Raw genomic sequence first — 18270 nt, 5'->3', positions numbered from 1 at the left:
TTTCTTGCCTAAACCATCCAGCCTGCCTCTGCTAGGTAGTATTTTGAATTTCTGGTGTGTGAGTGACAGGGGCTGAGGGGGCTCCAGGAGGCAGTGTGAGTCAGCACTAGGCTGAATGGACCTATCTGCATTGGGAGTGGTGGGAAGAGTAGCACCTTGGCCTGAATAGGGCTGTGCCTGTCTTACACAATGCTGGGTCCACCTCCTGTGGTGCGTCTGATGACCCAGGCCCACACTGACAAAGGAAGAAGTTGTGCACTGGCAGAATGCACCCAGAGCTGATTTGGACTAGGTACAGATACTCGTTGCCTTCAGAGAGAACTTATTTGTGTTTATAAAAAGGGGGACCCAGATCCCAGAACTTTAGATCACTTCTGGACATCAAGACGGACATTTTGCCAAGGAGAAGAACCGGAGAATATGCAGGAGTTGGACTGCCCCTGTGGCAGTGTGTTGCTTTCTGGTTTTGGCCTGCAGTGGTTTCTTTATTGCCAAGGAAAGGAGAGTGAATTTTATTTGCAACTTTCATCATCTTGAAGAAGAATCTCCAAGGGCTTGAACTTCTTTGCTGGGAATTCTTTCTGCAGAAGCCTGAGTGTTGTTGGGAGCTGGAAGCGTGACTCAATGAGAAGAAGAGTGTCGGATCCGCAGTTGTTGTCGTCGCATCTTCGGAGAAGTGTGTCGCCACTGCAAGGGTTGCTGTCGCATCACCGGAGAAGCGTGTCTTCGTCGTGGCTGTTTGCATCACACCCCCAGAGAAGCGTGTCGCCAACGCAAGGGTCGCCGTCACATCACCGGAGAAGCGTGTGCAACGCCTGTCACAGCTCCAAAGTTACCGAGTCACTGCACGGCCATCTGGCGTGCATGCATCGTCTTCACATCATCGCATCAAGGGTGCCATCTTCTCACATCGCACTGGATCGTCGCATCGCATCGAGGCGCCATCTTGTCGCATCGCAACCGGGACGTACCATGAGATCGTCGCATCACCTCCTCTTCGGTAAGGAACAGACACATCGCCTACTTTGCGCAAGCACTGAGGAACAGAGGCATCACCTCCCCTGAAGCAAGGAACCAACGCATCGTTCTCCCTGCAAACCTTTTGTTTATCTTGCGTGACGCATCCAAAGGTACTTTTGTGAGAAATGTCTCGCATTTACCATCTAAAGTGAACTAAGCTATTTCTACCATCTTAAAGTCATTTTCTTAATACTGTATTGTGGTTTTTTGTCGTTTGGGTCTTGTGTTAAGTCTATATAAAGAATACTTATTTTTATAAAACCTCTATTGTGTCCATCTGTAGTGTTTTCACTGTATTACTGTATGTGTTCACAAATGCTTTACACCCTTCCTCTGAGATAAGCCTTCCTGCTTGTGCCAAGCTACCACAGGGTTGAGCAGGGGTTATTTAGGAGTGTAGCCCCCTTACTCTGACTAGAAGCAAGGGTCCCTGTTTGGACAAAGGTGCAAGCCATTGCCAACTAGAGACCCCCCAGTTCTAACATCGCCTCATCCCCGGAGGCCCCCAGGGTCGATGATTCTCCCCCATGCTTGCCGGGTCCATTGCCGGCACTGCCGCCAGTGCCACCTCCCTTCCTTCCTTCCGCCCTCATGCTTCTTCGTTGGCAATTAGGTGTGTTTTTTCCTGTGCCTTGGGCCCGTTGTCTCTTGGACACCTTTAAAGAAAGAAGGGTGTCCTAGGTGTCTCTATCTTATAATCTTCCAACCAGTCCCATGCTGTTTGCGGCGCCAGTGAAGAATGTAGTTTTGCCATCAAGTATGACTTTAAGAGTGGCATACCCATGATCCTTATATAATTCCTCTGGTTGCATCCTTCTGTGTCATCTATCCTCTGTGTCAGAGCGTGGAGTTGTTGAGACTGGTCCGTGTCTGTAGTTTCCACTTTTAAGACGTAGGGCTGTAGATCTGCCAGGACTTCCCTGTGTTGCTGTACCTTTTCATCCAGGTTCCACTGATCTCGCAGCAGTAGTACTTGGTCTACCACCAATGCGTCTGTTTTCAACTCCAAGGTCTCTCTAGATATTTTTATGGCAGCCAGGATTTTGTTGAACTTATCTGGTGGACTGCAGAGATCAAATGACTGTTGGTCCCTTAGGTGTGACATATTCCAGGCTTCCTTCGACAGTGAGGGATCAGGGCACTGCCCCACACTAGCCGGAACAGCCCCAGACTGTTTCCCCCTCTAGTGCACACTCTTCATGTCCACATCTTATGGGTCAGTGTCCCACCTGGTCAGCAGTGCGTGGGCCTCCCTTATGACTGTCTGAACTGCAGGAAGGGTCTGCTGTGCCGGAGCAGTTTGCCCCAGTAGGAGGTGTCTCGTGAGGGGGGCACCGCCCATGTGTGGCAGAGCCATTTCTCATTTCCCCCAGTGTTGCATGCACGCGTTTTGGGGAGGGGGCATTGTTAATCCAGAAGGTAGGCCTCTCCGTTATGAGGATGATTTGGAGATGGAGAGAACCACAACTCCAACACCACGCCCACCTCGCTGCCGCGCTCACCAGGTGGACCGTTTTTTCTCAGGGGCCTTCCTTCGCCCCACCACAGTGCTAGCTTCAGTTTGGGTCCATACTGCTTGGGGCCTCAGTCACCAGGTATGCCCATGCCTACTCTTATCCTGCATCCAGCAACAGATTCATGCTAGCTCCACAACCTCATGGGCCCTAGTCATCATGCACGCATATCAACAGCTTCCAGAGTTCCCCCGGGGGAAACCACCACATCAGGGCATCCGGATACATGCAAGATCTAAGAGCACATTTGACCAAATTTAGGACTACGATTCCGACCCCCACCCCGTCGGGATCACTGGTCCTCTCAAAGATGGCGGTCTTCCCCGCTGAACGCTATGGGTCCGCCAGCCTAGATGGTACTCAGGCTGTCGGACTGGAGGGCTGCCATCATAATAAACCCCATAGTCCTTAAACCCCTTTTGGAGGGTATGAGAGATGTAAGATCATGTCTGTTTGCGATAAACAAAATGTGGAGATGAAAGCAATTACAAATATGATGAGAATGACCAGTTTGATTATTACATATGTCAAAATAAGCAGTAATACCCCAACCAGGAGTAAACATAATCCACAAATCATCATCCACTGGGCAAGGGCATTCTGAAGAAAGTTACTCGAGCAGGTGTTTTACTGTTCATTCATATCTTTGAGAGCATTGATTTTCCTCCAAGGCAGGATTTGGTGCCAAACAAAGATAAAGAAGATGCAATGTTCCAGAGTTGCCGCAGCAATTTCTTCTGACTACCTCATTTGACGGCATAAACATTTCTTCGAGTGGGGTTGCCTTAAAGGTTGTCCATCAGTTGGTTGGAGCCCTCAACCTTACCCATGCTTTGAGTCTCGTTTGACTTCTTTGACTGGGTTTAGACGAGGGAATATATTTTTCTTGATCTGCAGTCAACTGTTTTTTTCCTTTAGAACACACAGTTAAATTGTGCTGAGAATATATCAGGTTAGTCAGTAAGAAAGCTAATCAGCGCTCTGAAATCTGACATTACTTGATCTGGTGCCTAGTTCCTTGATGGAAGGCCTGGAGGGATGCAAATAAGGCACAGTTGACCAGGAGGAGAGGCAACATTCACCTGCCCACCTCAGGTCTGATTGTCTAAACTTTACTTGCATTCTGATGGCTTTCTCGTTAGTTTTGTTTGCCCTCTGTAGTCTGCTGAAAATGCCTTTTAACAATTACTGTTATGTTAAGATTGCATTATGTAAGGCTGGATTTTGTTTGCAGGCGTTCTTATGATTCAAAAGTGGTTTGTGTTGCATTTGATTGCTGCCTTAAGGCCGGTTGAGCTCTCCTTCTCCCAAGTCACCCTCTCTCCTTCCCTTCCAAAATGCAGATCTCATGCCCTACCTACCCATATGTGCATTGGTCCTCACCCAGTCTTGTGGCTTCGGTCCTGTCCTCATTGGTCCTACCCTCCTAAACTGTTTTTGTTGCGACGGTTATCATCTGCTACCATGTGAAAATGCAGATAACCCCTAGCTAAAATATTGTTTGAGCAGTCTTTACCATACTTGCACAACACCAAAACACTACTCGCTTAGGCCAGACCTATCCATCCCAAGCTATCCAATGCAAAAGTATCCTATCGCTTGCAAATTTTTGTTTTGCAGACACAGATAGTAATACACATATACGTAGCAGAAATAGCATGCACAGTGATAATACATTATAACAGCAAACCTTTGCATGAGATCAAAACACTATTGATACAGGCCACATGAGAATTGCAAACTCTTCAGTCCATACCAGTAGCTTGCTATCCATCTCAAATATGCTTTGATGCCTCGTCAGAGGTATGAAGTGCCATGAAAGGATAACTGTAGTACAATATGATACACATCATCATACAGAAATCATTAGACAGAACAGAACCTGTAAGACAAAACACTGCATATGCATTTGTCGCAGTTCAGAGGCACCATGTAATACGACCTAACACGTTCACAACAGCACCCCACTCGTGACAAACATTGTACAAGTCCACAACACATAACCTACTGAACCAAAACCCGCTCAACACGCTAAAGTCAGTTTCTATAAAGGAATTCTTTCTACCCTAACTAGACATCTTATTCTTAGTTATGTCAGATTCATACTTCAATCTGGGCAGTGCACATACCAATTGTCCCAGATGTCATGTGCTCAAAAGCAGTGTATTTACCACAACCACACTACTCATTATTACAAATAGAATGAAAACGTGATGATATGGTGCTTTACAAGGCCATACCAATTCCAAAACATGCTAAACAATTCGCTAAAAAACAATTCAACATAACGTTTGGTGAAGATAAAATTTGTCTAACCAGTTTGATGTGCATTCATTCATGTGAATGAAGCACATGTGCAAAGTTTAAAACGTGTTTCAATCTTTGAAGAGATAAAGTAGTCTAATTATTTGTATTGCATTTGTAACTCAACTGATTTCTGCCTCAGAAGTTAGATAACAATGTCAGTTCTTTAAGCATAACACCATATTAATAGCTTCATGTCAATTAAGGCCACCATGAAGCATCAATTGTGCAGTGACATTTTTTCTAAAGAAGGTTGTTGGACTTCATTTACATGGGCAAATAATGAACCTCAAATCAGAGAATATTATGGTGTATCCTTGTTCCATCAAGTGATTGAAATAAATGTTCTTCAATTAATTTCAGAAAAGTCCGTTAGAGCAACTTTTCCTTGCCTATAATACTTTGGAGAAGGCAATACATGGGATGGCAGTGGCTCGCTCAGTTAACACTTTGCAAGATGTTTCATCAATTATCGACTACTACTGTACCAAGGTAAGAATCTGAAAATATTTCCTAGGTGAAGCAATGTTGGGCATGTTTTATATTTGTATAGTCTATACAGTGCTGCCAGATGTCCATGAGGCTATATCAGAAGATTTGGTTAAGCGAAATATGAGAAATGCACATTACTTTGAAAAAATTCAGTCAGATCTGAGAATGTAATTTCTCATGGCAAACAGCTCCGGTAAGTAACATTGATAATCTGTTTCCATTCCCTGACGCGTTTCGAACTTAACAAGTTCTTAAACATATGCAAACTTGTGGCATCACATCGTCACTTCCCATCAAATCCCCAAATCCTTTAGCTTCATGGTGGCATCTCAAGTGAGATTGCATTCTGTGAAAGGAAGTCCAAAATATTTCCTAAGTGGGTTGACTATGCCACACATGCAAAATACTTACAACCTTACAGCCCTGACCTGGCTATGCCAATGTCATCCGCCCAAAGGTGTTTAAAAAATTGATTAAACCAACCTGCTGCTCCATAAACAGATGTGAATAACGCCACACCATGGACCCGCTTCTCCCGTGGTGGTGCGTCCTCCCGGCCGGGCCGGCCGTATTTATGAGTACCTACTTCAGGGATGTAATGTTGGAAGTATTTTGCACATGTGGCATGGCCAACCCACTAGGGTAATATTTCAACTTCCTTTCCCAGAATGCAATCTCACTGGAGACACCGCCACAAGGCTAAAGGATTTGGGGACTTGATGGGAATAGACCATGTGATGTCACACGTGTTGCCTATGATTAAGAACTTGTTAAGTTCGGCACGTGTCAGGCTAAGGAAACACATTATCGATGTTACTTACCGGGGCTGTTTGCCATGAGGAATTCATTTTCATACCTGACTGTGAGTGCGTCTTTGCTTGTGGTCCAACTTTGTACATATATACATATATATACATATATTGATTGGTATCGAATAAACCTGCTCTTACTTTCAGAAAATCTCAATCAATGGTCAATAGTTTGGTGAACAACAATCCTGAAGTAGTTACTCAAGGAACATGGATGTCTCAGATCTAGGGTTTTAGAAAATGTCCCAGTTGCAAGGCTTGCAAATCTGGCAGCAACAGACCTCAATACACCAGCCCTTTCCACAGGGAACCTATCATAATTAACAAAAGATTGACTTGCAGGACGGACTTTGCTATTTATGTGCTGGAGTGTCCATGTGGGCTTAGGTACATCGGCAGTACAAAACTGCCAGCCCACAAACGGATACTCCAGCACATTAGAGAAATTACTCGAAAGGATCAAACCTATCCAGTGGCTAGGCACTTCGAACAGTCTCATAATAGTAATCCTAATTTGTTACAATATTATGTAATTGACACTGTTTGTCCTATGAAACGGGGTGGTAAAGCTCCGTCTCTTAGAGACGCGATACATAATCAAACTCGATACCAAACATCCAGTAGGGCTCAATTCTAGCAAAGATTTTTACACTTGTCTTTAAGTAAGCAATTGTTAAAAAGAAGTCTTTTGAATGCTTTGAGTCTTATATGCCGAGTATGATCCTTTTGTTTTTTGACTGATTTACTTAAGTTCTCAATAGCAATATGGGCTCATATTGAATAGGAATGATGTAACTGACTGAATTTGTATTTATAATATAGGTTTTGAATTTTCACTTTCTTGGGGGGTTTGTTGCATCAGTACTAGATAGCAATGGCTATAGTTTTAGTTGATGCATTAAAACATTATGGTAATGGGAACAATTCATTTTACACTACTATATAATTTTAGCTTTAAGAAATTATATTGCACAAGTGTTTTTACACATTAGGAATTGACAGTAGAACAGATCTGGATCAGTACAATAGTAACAAATGCCCACTGGGGCTTTATTTGACTCACAAAATAACTTTAACAGCAGCAATAATGCAGCCAGTATGAGTATCAGATATTTAGCAATCACACTAGAAATGTGAAAAGCGGGTTTTAAATTCCAGGATTTTTCTGGTTTTCCACATTTAGAGACCCAATATTGTGGACATACAGATCTCTATCATAGTAAGAGAACATCAATACCAATGTTTGATATCCCGCAACATACAAGGACGAAATGAGGAATTTTGCACAACTAATTTTGTTAAAAACATGTAGTGTGTAATATTACATTTTTATGTATTTATTTATATATTTATGTGTAAGTCAAGTGTTTTATCCTCATTTTATGCTGGCTTCAATTTGCACACTATCTATACATTATACTGGCTAGATTTTACACATTAAGTATATATTGCGCTGCTACATATTTTGCTGCTAAGAAGAGAATTGTTATTATTGTTTACAAACCTTATACTGATTTATGTGAGACACCCCAGGGGCTCAGCTCCGCGGCTCAGGCAGGCCGCTAAACATACAAATCGAAGGTTTGCCTGTGAAGGAAGAGCCACCAAACAGGTAAGATTCTGCTGCACGTATTTATTCTGGAAGCAACAACGAAGGGGGTGTTCAGCAGCAACAAATAAAATGAAGTCCAGCCTTGACGCGTTTCGTGTCAACCACTTCCTCAAAAGGCAACGGACTTGTGAGCCAAGGCATTCAGATTTGTCGGCACTACTTCAATGTTATTTCACCTCGCCCCAGTGGGCGTGGCCATCCCGTGGCCTTATGGAAGCTGTAGTGTCAACTCTTTCTCAAGTGAGTTGTGTGCCTCGGACTCACAATGTCAATCATTATTACCACAGTGGGTTGTGCGGCAAAAAACACTTGTTTCCGTTGCTGTCTCTCACCTTCCAAAAGTCATCAGCACCTTATTTCCAAATGCGGAGGCGTTGGTTAACGTCTCCACTATTGGGATGTGTGACACCCCAGGGGCTCAGCTCCGCGGCTCAGGCAGGCCGCTAAACATACAAATCGAAGGTTTGCCTGTGAAGGAAGAGCCACCAAACAGGTAAGATTCTGCTGCACGTATTTATTCTGGAAGCAAAAACGAAGGGGGTGTTCAGCAGCAACAAATAAAATGAAGTCCAGCCTTGACGCGTTTCGTGTCAACCACTTCCTCAAAAGGCAACGGACTTGTGAGCCAAGGCATTCAGATTTGTGATTCAGATATATAGATATATATATATATATATAGATATATAGATATCTGTGCCAATCAGGATTCCTTTTATTTGCTTCCAGTATAAATACGTGCAGCAGAATCTTACCTGTGTGGTGGCTCTTCCTTCACAGGCAAACCTTCGATTTGTGTATATATATATATATATATGTATATATATATATATATATATATATATATATATATATGTGTGCTCGCGTGTAAGGACACGGTCACACTCGCGGGGAGAAACTTGAACTCGCCTTTCTTGCCACAGCGTGCTTGAATAGCTGAGGAGCTCAAGAGAAAGTGATTCAATCCCATTTCGCCGTGGAATTCCTGACGCGTTTCGAAGGCTCCCGCCTTCTCTTCAGAGGATTTGGCGAACTGATGATGGGAATGCAGGTACCAGCCCTGATACTAATCATGGCACGCCCCTGATGGGCAGTCCTAATGTCCCAGTGCCTACTGGGACTGGTAGTCCTGTTTAGTCTTGGCGCCCCATGTGTGGATCGAAGCGGACGAGTGGTCTCCCCTCGCCAACCGAGCGACCTCACGATATCTGAGTAGCAGACGGATATATGCCCGTCAAACTAGCAAGCTGGATGCTTGCCCTAGTCGGCTCCTACCTTGAGGCTGCTTGGCGGTGCTCAGCGTATATGCAGGGGCTCTGCTCGCTCGTTACCATCATGCCGCTGCTGCACTCTTCTGGCGGGTGCGGTAAAAGGATGGTGATGGTTCCATCCACATATGTGTGCTCGCGTGTAAGGACACGGTCACACTCGCGGGGAGAAACTTGAACTCGCCTTTCTTGCCACAGCGTGCTTGAATAGCTGAGGAGCTCAAGAGAAAGTGATTCAATCCCATTTCGCCGTGGAATTCCTGACGCGTTTCGAAGGCTCCCGCCTTCTCTTCAGAGGATTTGGCGAACTGATGATGGGAATGCAGGTACCAGCCCTGATACTAATCATGGCACGCCCCTGATGGGCAGTCCTAATGTCCCAGTGCCTACTGGGACTGGTAGTCCTGTTTAGTCTTGGCGCCCCATGTGTGGATCGAAGCGGACGAGTGGTCTCCCCTCGCCAACCGAGCGACCTCACGATATCTGAGTAGCAGACGGATATATGCCCGTCAAACTAGCAAGCTGGATGCTTGCCCTAGTCGGCTCCTACCTTGAGGCTGCTTGGCGGTGCTCAGCGTATATGCAGGGGCTCTGCTCGCTCGTTACCATCATGCCGCTGCTGCACTCTTCTGGCGGGTGCGGTAAAAGGATGGTGATGGTTCCATCCACATATGTGTGCTCGCGTGTAAGGACACGGTCACACTCGCGGGGAGAAACTTGAACTCGCCTTTCTTGCCACAGCGTGCTTGAATAGCTGAGGAGCTCAAGAGAAAGTGATTCAATCCCATTTCGCCGTGGAATTCCTGACGCGTTTCGAAGGCTCCCGCCTTCTCTTCAGAGGATTTGGCGAACTGATGATGGGAATGCAGGTACCAGCCCTGATACTAATCATGGCACGCCCCTGATGGGCAGTCCTAATGTCCCAGTGCCTACTGGGACTGGTAGTCCTGTTTAGTCTTGGCGCCCCATGTGTGGATCGAAGCGGACGAGTGGTCTCCCCTCGCCAACCGAGCGACCTCACGATATCTGAGTAGCAGACGGATATATGCCCGTCAAACTAGCAAGCTGGATGCTTGCCCTAGTCGGCTCCTACCTTGAGGCTGCTTGGCGGTGCTCAGCGTATATGCAGGGGCTCTGCTCGCTCGTTACCATCATGCCGCTGCTGCACTCTTCTGGCGGGTGCGGTAAAAGGATGGTGATGGTTCCATCCACATATGTGTGCTCGCGTGTAAGGACACGGTCACACTCGCGGGGAGAAACTTGAACTCGCCTTTCTTGCCACAGCGTGCTTGAATAGCTGAGGAGCTCAAGAGAAAGTGATTCAATCCCATTTCGCCGTGGAATTCCTGACGCGTTTCGAAGGCTCCCGCCTTCTCTTCAGAGGATTTGGCGAACTGATGATGGGAATGCAGGTACCAGCCCTGATACTAATCATGGCACGCCCCTGATGGGCAGTCCTAATGTCCCAGTGCCTACTGGGACTGGTAGTCCTGTTTAGTCTTGGCGCCCCATGTGTGGATCGAAGCGGACGAGTGGTCTCCCCTCGCCAACCGAGCGACCTCACGATATCTGAGTAGCAGACGGATATATGCCCGTCAAACTAGCAAGCTGGATGCTTGCCCTAGTCGGCTCCTACCTTGAGGCTGCTTGGCGGTGCTCAGCGTATATGCAGGGGCTCTGCTCGCTCGTTACCATCATGCCGCTGCTGCACTCTTCTGGCGGGTGCGGTAAAAGGATGGTGATGGTTCCATCCACATATGTGTGCTCGCGTGTAAGGACACGGTCACACTCGCGGGGAGAAACTTGAACTCGCCTTTCTTGCCACAGCGTGCTTGAATAGCTGAGGAGCTCAAGAGAAAGTGATTCAATCCCATTTCGCCGTGGAATTCCTGACGCGTTTCGAAGGCTCCCGCCTTCTCTTCAGAGGATTTGGCGAACTGATGATGGGAATGCAGGTACCAGCCCTGATACTAATCATGGCACGCCCCTGATGGGCAGTCCTAATGTCCCAGTGCATATATATCCAAAATCACCGCTTTGAAATGCCGCTGGTAGACAAAAGACGAGAAGTGGACCCAGATAGCTGTGCCAATCAGGATTCCTTTTATTTTAATCGACCAGCCTGTCCGCCATGACGCGTTTTGACCCTAAATCGGGTCTTGATCACATGACGCATTGTCATAGAAGGGGAGGCTACTTAAAGTGCATACACAGGAAATGATGCATTGCCCAATCCATCATAAACATTAAAGAGTTACTTATGTACAGCGTAATGCAATGGAAATGTGTAAAATAAGCATAAATCAGTATAAGGTTATATATATATATATATATATATATATATATATATATATATATATATATATATATATATATATATATTGTGTACTTTCCGTCGTACTTTGACGATCCTCCTCCTGACGACGCCGGTGCCTGCAGCGGTGACGACAACCACGAAATAATGTTTCCACAAAGTTAAATCTCCGGAACTCCGAAGAAAGTAACAAGCGACACACCACTAACACTGAGTAACCAATTCCCACATTCCTGATATAATAGGGATGCATATCTGGGTTTGTTTCATTGAGTTACTGATCGGGGAAATGTTCATTAATAAGGGTACATTGCCCTAAATTATGTTAATGGTTAACTCATCGGTTAATTGGCATCGCACAAATTTGTCCTTATGTAATTGCACGCATTGAAAGGTGCCCATATTTTGAACGATAGGTACATTACCTAGTCACCTTGGTTCCCATAGCGTCATTCCCTATGAGACAGTGGTATTAAATGTTAGATGTTAACCTTAAAAGCATTTGAGCAGCAATGTGTATTATTGATAACCGATGTTGAATCAGTATTTCTTTTGTGCAGGTAGAGCCCCATAGGTGTGCTTTCTATGTATGATCCTCTTTTAAATTTTTACATCTTTGGGTATTTGTTCAGATGTAGTGAAGTGTGTTTTTATCCCATGACATATGAGTTTATGCATACCAATGGGCGCTCCGTATCTTGACCAAGCATGATGAGTTAATGTTTATATTTTGTATGCAGCTCTACGAATGCACTTGAATGTTTATGATTTCACCCCATGTGTATATTTTTCCAAAATGAAATGTAATTAATTGCCACGTTTATATTGATGACTTATTCATCCTATGGCAAGGAATGGTAGAACAGGCACATGATTACATTGGGATCCTAAATAACAACAACCTGAACTTACACTTTTCAGGTACAGTGAGTCCAGTGGCATTGGACTACCTGGACCTGAGCATCCTCCACGAACACCCTCAGGTCCAGGTAGTCCACTGCCACTGGACTCACTATACCTGAAATGTGTAAGTTCAGGTTGTTGTTATTTAGGATCCCGATGTAATCATGTGCCTGTTCTACCGTTCCTTGCCATATGATTTTAGATACAATCCTGATGATGGGCCATAATAAGCTTTTAATGTTGCTTGATAATATAAAACGGTAAGCAGTATTGAATATAGCGGATGCCACGCAAGATAATTGCTGCCAAGAGGAAGAGGTTTTACCTCGAAACGCGTTGGCATCCCAAAATTGTGTGGAACTTGAAGGCAGACTGCATGACAAATGAGCGCTGTCGAGTGACCTCCCAAGCTGCAAGGCCATTGTTTTACATATATATATATATATATATATATATTCACTGAAAAAACCATAGGTTAGAGACCATATATAGTTAGGAATTAGCATTTAAAAAACCTTGAAAATTCACTGAAAAAACCATAGGTTATAGACCATATATAGTTAGGGCTTAGCATTTAAAAAACCTTATTTTACTCACACAAAACCATTGAAATTCCATATATAGTTAGTTGCATTAACTATATATCGCGCACCCGCAATCCACTGCTGATGATGTCACATATTACATCATTCATGACATGGTCAGTGACATCACTGATGACATCACTGATGACATCTCAAATGACATCACTGATGACATCACTGATGACAACATCCAGTGTCTGTATGTTTCTGTAAACTTTAAATATGTCTTACATATTGAAGAATGAGTGGATGAATAAGTGTCTGGATGAAGGATTTAGTAGGTGCATGACTGACTGTATGAGTGAGTGATTAAATGTGTCTCACTGAGTGCATGGGTTAGTGACTAAACTGTCTTAATTTGTGCATCATTATTTCTATTGTTCTGTAAACTGCTGCATGTGTTGATCAGTAGCTATATGAGTAACTATATGGGTTATTGATTGGTTGCCCAATTATTTGTATGGGAGACTGAGTGTGTGTGTGGCTGGCTGGGAGGTGTGTGACTCTGTGCAGATCAATGTGTACTTGTATCAATGATTGTATAAGAGAGTAAGTATGTGTTAGTATATGTTTGAAAATGTTATGTGCTCTATGTTTAACTGTATAGATTAGAAAATGGAAGTGTGATTGATTCTTTACAGGACTGACTAGGTGTGTAAGTAACTCCATGGGTGAGTGGCAGAGTGTGATTGTCTGTATAGGTGTATGAGTGCATATGATAGTGTTGTAAAGATGAGTCATTGTATGTATGAATGATTGTATGGGTGAATGAGTGAATGTGTGTGTAGAAGTAGGAATCAGTGAGTGCGTATGTAGTAACTAGTATTGGTGTGTCAATGGTTTTAAAAATTATACTCTGTATTTAACACTGGGTGTAACAGAGGTTATATTAAAGTGTGAGGAGATGCATTTTATTGTCACATGAATGATATCATAAGTGATGTGATCATTGATGTCAAATGAGATGTCATCAGTGATGTCATCAGTGATGTCATTTGAGATGTCATCAGTGATGTCATCAGTGATGTCACTGACCATGTCATGAATGATGTAATATGTGACATCATCAGCAGTGGATTGCGGGTGCGCGATATATAGTTAGTGCAACTAACTATATATGGAATTTCAATGGTTTTGTGTGAGTAAAATAAGGTTTTTTAAATGCTAAGCCCTAACTATATATGGTCTATAACCTATGGTTTTTTCAGTGAATTTTCAAGGTTTTTTAAATGCTAATTCCTAACTATATATGGTCTCTAACCTATGGTTTTTTCAGTGAATTTCAATGGTTTTTTAATAGCAAATATCATAAGCTGTCGAATGTCAAGTACGTGGTAAGTAAAAACATTTTCGTGTTTATGCACACTGATCTGCTTTGAATGCTGCCCCCCCTCCCCCTCATTTCTATTAGGAGTACTCTCTCTTTGCAGATAGTGAAGGGTAGTTAACGCAGGCCTTTGCCCCCGTTGTAATCCGTCGTGCCTGCTTCTCTCTCCATTTGATTGATTGTTATCCAAGCATTTACTGTTTTAGAATTGGTTCTCTTTGGTTCATTCTCTATTTACAAACAAGCACAGAGTCGCAATACTCTGTTTAGTCTTTGCAGATAGCGAAAAATCGTGTAAAAAAACAAAAGGAATCGAGCAAAATCAGTAGGCCACTAATGGGATCTCTTTTTGACCTCGCTAAAATAGAAACATTAGGAACAACCCCTCATGACAAACACGAAACTATTGAGATGAACTGAACTCCACACCATGATGGCTGCAATACAGCTCGGCTCCGCCACCCACCCCGCCCAAAATAACGATAAACTCTATGCAAATATTACAAATATATACAACACACCAGCAAAGTAACAGGGTAAAACATTTTATTAAACAACTATTTACATAACTATTTTATACTTTTTGTTGCCCGATCCGGCTAGCTCAATCGATCGAGCATGAAACTCATGCACTCTGATGGTTCAAAGTTTTGAGGAGTGCTTGTAACACTGTCTGAAGCCTATTTGCACTTACTTCAGCTTCACTATTGTCAAAGTAAAGTGGGGACTGTTTGAGGACGTGACTGCATTTGTGAACAATGTAATGCGGTGCCACCCTGAACCGCTTGACGGAGGCCCCCGTCGGACGGTGTGATGGCGCGGACTCGGAGGGGGCGCTTGGCTCCGGCTCCCTCCCCAAGTCGTGTTCTCCTGGTGTAGCCTGAGATCGCCCCCGACATAGGTGGCCGGCTCCCGGGATCAAGCGGAACTTTTTGCCTTTTGGTAACTCTTCCATTCTTGACCTTGTCCCACAATCCGTTTCACCTAAAGACACGCTGTAGTGGGGCGCCCCTTTACCATTTCAGTTGCCATTCCGCCCGCTTTTGCTACACTGTGCCTCTTCCGCTATTCAGCTGTTTACCGCCCGCTCTTTCGACTACAGCGTCTCGCTCACCATGTAGTTGAGTTGCTCCCGCTCTTGCGGTGCAGCGATAGCCGGCTGCCACAGTACTCTCAAAATGGCGGCCGGCTCTTCAGATTTGGGCGTGGTCCACTAAAATTGCCCTGCGACACCTTGGAACTCGGACGCTTGTCTGCTAGAGATTGGGCTCCATTCTCGAAAGCGTCCCCTCAGCCTTGAAGATTCTACAAAAGTCTTGGGGGCCCCCGACTCCCGCAGGCTTCTGGTGGAGAGCGGCTAGCATTATTGCTCGTCGAATGGCCACGACGGAGCTACGGAATGGTGGTGCTCTCATGCTAACGCCAGCTTCAGTCTGAAACATCCAGAAACACTGTAGACTACCAATTCAATCAGTTCCGGTAGCGCCCCAACGTGACCCGGTAGAGAAGAACTAGCCCTCCCCTCTTTCACTGATGGTTCTTGTTGCCTGTCCCTTCTGTTGTCATTTAACAGAACTATTTAGCCTGCTGAAAGGGGTTGTGTTCCGACCGCTGGTTGGTGGAGACATTTTGACTATATTCTAGACCTGCGTTGTCGCGTAATGCGTCATATGACGCGCCGCGTTAGCGCATCCGGAAGTGATCCGGGGCGCGACGCGCAGCGCGTAACGTAAGCATAACAGGTCATATGACTTGTTAATAAAACTTTTCATTGGTTCATTTTACTTTTCTTATTCTAATGATGCTTTCGAACATTATTTTTTCTTAAATATATGTTATAATGTTCCAGGCTAATGTACTTTCCCGGAAAATTTACAACTGTCCTGCAAGTAAAATATATTCCTTTTTCGAGAAAAAGGGCGTTTCTTTGTCCCATGACGGAGCCGTTGAGCAAAAGAGGGTCGGCCTGCTGTCTTAGTCGCCGATACGCCTGAATATCAGATTCTTATCGATCACTTTATGTTGCAGGAGTAGAAAACACAACAGCCCTTGACCATTTATCTTTACTGCGTTCCTGCGTATTATACCTTTTACCCTTCATGTAATTGGACTGCTTTATTTCACTTGCCTTTTACTGATTCGAAAACAGTGACTATTATTAAAAACTTTACCAATGTATATACTACTACCATGTTTTCTTTTAAAAACCTTTATTGTGAAAATGTCATTATACAAATACGGGCCTATAACCACGTGGGCCGGCCACGGAGCAAACTGTAATCGTATATGATGAGTAGACATTTACACTGTAGAGGAACGTAACGGGCGGGCCATTAGGTTGCAAGAACTAAGGTGTCTAACAGTTGCGGAATCGGTGGACGTACATTTTATAATTAAAATACGACAGGGCCACTTACAATAAAATTATCTAGATATACATTTGCGGGCAAGTACCATGGGTGACGTTAATTCGAACTTTCAATAGTACAGTAATCAATAACACATCAGAACTTAATATCAATAGGGATATCGAAATATTCAATCTATTCTCGTCCCCGCCCGCCATGTGCTTCAAAACTGCATACGTATCTCGTGATATCAAGGTTGTGCAACCAGTACACAACAAGGAGTTGCGAGTCCCATTTATTCCGGCGCCATTTTGGGCGAGGACGGGCAGGTCCAGGATATAGTCAAAATGTCTCTACCAACCATCGACTATGATGATGTTCATATGCTGTATTTATTAGAGTAACACTCATCTGTCCACATGAAATTAATTTGCCACAATCTAAACATGTCATTTTAATCTTTTCAAAGTTCTTCTAAATATTTGGGACCGTTTCCCTTGCCTCTGATGCTGTCAGTGCCACTTCTTTGATGAATGTACTGGCAGGTCGGGGGTTCTCCTCCAAATCTCTCTTTTATGCAGCACTATAATTAATCGGTGCCACCTCTCCATATGACGATGCATGGTATAGTTACCATAACTATATTTTTTTTCGGTTCCTCTGGAGAGTACATCGTGGCAGATGAAGCGTGTAACGTACCGGGCATTTACCTTTTTTTGCATGTAGAGGAAAGGAAAAAAAATTCGAGCGTCCGAGTTCTAAGGTGTCCCAGGGCCATTTTAGTGGACCAGGCCCAAATCCAAAGAACAGGCCGCCATTTTGAGAGTCCTCTTGCAGCCGCCTGTCGCTGTAGCATCAAGAGCGGCCAAAACTCAGCTGAATGGCAACTGAAACGGTAAAGGGGCGCCCCACTACAGCAGACGAGCCTCCACCTAGGAAGGCCCGTTCACGCCGCCTCCCCCCCCCCTTCGGGCACCCCACGCCGTTATTCGGAGCAGGATTGTAGGATGGCCACACCAGTACGGCAACTTGCTAGACACCACCTCGGTGCCTACCGAATCTCAGCGCCTTGTGGTGTCTTCTATTCAGAAAACATTGTTGTGCTGCCTTCGACCTATTCGCCACAAGTGCGCACGCAACTCAGCTGCATAGCTTGCTAGACACCACCTCGGTGCTAACCGAATCTCAGCGCCTTGTGGTGTCTTCTATTCCAAAAATATTGTTGCGCTGCCTTTGGCCCCATTCGCACATCGGTCCGCTACTGACGCCATCTCACAGGCCAACGGGGCGCCCCACGCCGACTTTCAGCATTGTAGGATGGCCACACCAGTGCGACAACTTACTAGACACCACCTCGGTGCCATCCGGATCTTGGCATCTCAGCGCCTTGTGGTGTCTTCTATTCAGAAAATATTGTTGCGCTGCCTTTGGCCCCATTCGCACATCGGTCCGCTACTGACGCCATCTCACAGGCCAACGGGGCGCCCCACGCCGACTTTCAGCATTGTAGGATGGCCACACCAGTGCAACTTACTAGACACCACCTCGGTGCCATCCGGATCTTGGCATCTCAGCGCCTTGTGGTGTCTTCTATTCAGAAAATATTGTTGCACTGCCTTTGGCCCCATTCGCACATCGGTCCGCTACTGCCGCCATCTCACAGGCCAACGGGGCGCCCCACGCCGACTTTCAGCATTGTAGGATGGCCACACCAGTGCAACTTACTAGACACCACCTCGGTGCCATCCGGATCTTGGCATCTCAGCGCCTTGTGGTGT

At 44.9% G+C, this 18270-nt stretch overlaps 1 protein-coding gene across 5 annotated transcripts in view; it reads left to right on the top strand.

Moving 5' to 3' along the window:
* CFAP54 (cilia and flagella associated protein 54) overlaps positions 1–18270 on the top strand; it is a 2603731-nt gene that overhangs the window by 520144 nt on the left and 2065317 nt on the right. For all 5 annotated transcript variants that reach the window (XR_013608312.1, XR_013608313.1, XM_078677994.1 and 2 more), the window contains exon 17: positions 5202–5330. Coding sequence is in view for 3 of the 5 variants with exons in the window: in XM_078677994.1 (XP_078534120.1) it covers positions 5202–5330 (129 nt within the window). In the remaining 2 variants the exon portion in view is untranslated. The remainder of the gene's footprint in view (positions 1–5201; positions 5331–18270) is intronic.

This window comes from Lissotriton helveticus, chromosome 1_1 (genome assembly GCF_964261635.1).
Source record: "Lissotriton helveticus chromosome 1_1, aLisHel1.1, whole genome shotgun sequence".
Classification (NCBI taxonomy): domain Eukaryota; kingdom Metazoa; phylum Chordata; class Amphibia; order Caudata; family Salamandridae; genus Lissotriton; species Lissotriton helveticus.
The sequence above is the reverse complement of the archived record's forward strand: the minus strand, read 5'-3'. Positions and strand labels throughout refer to the sequence as shown.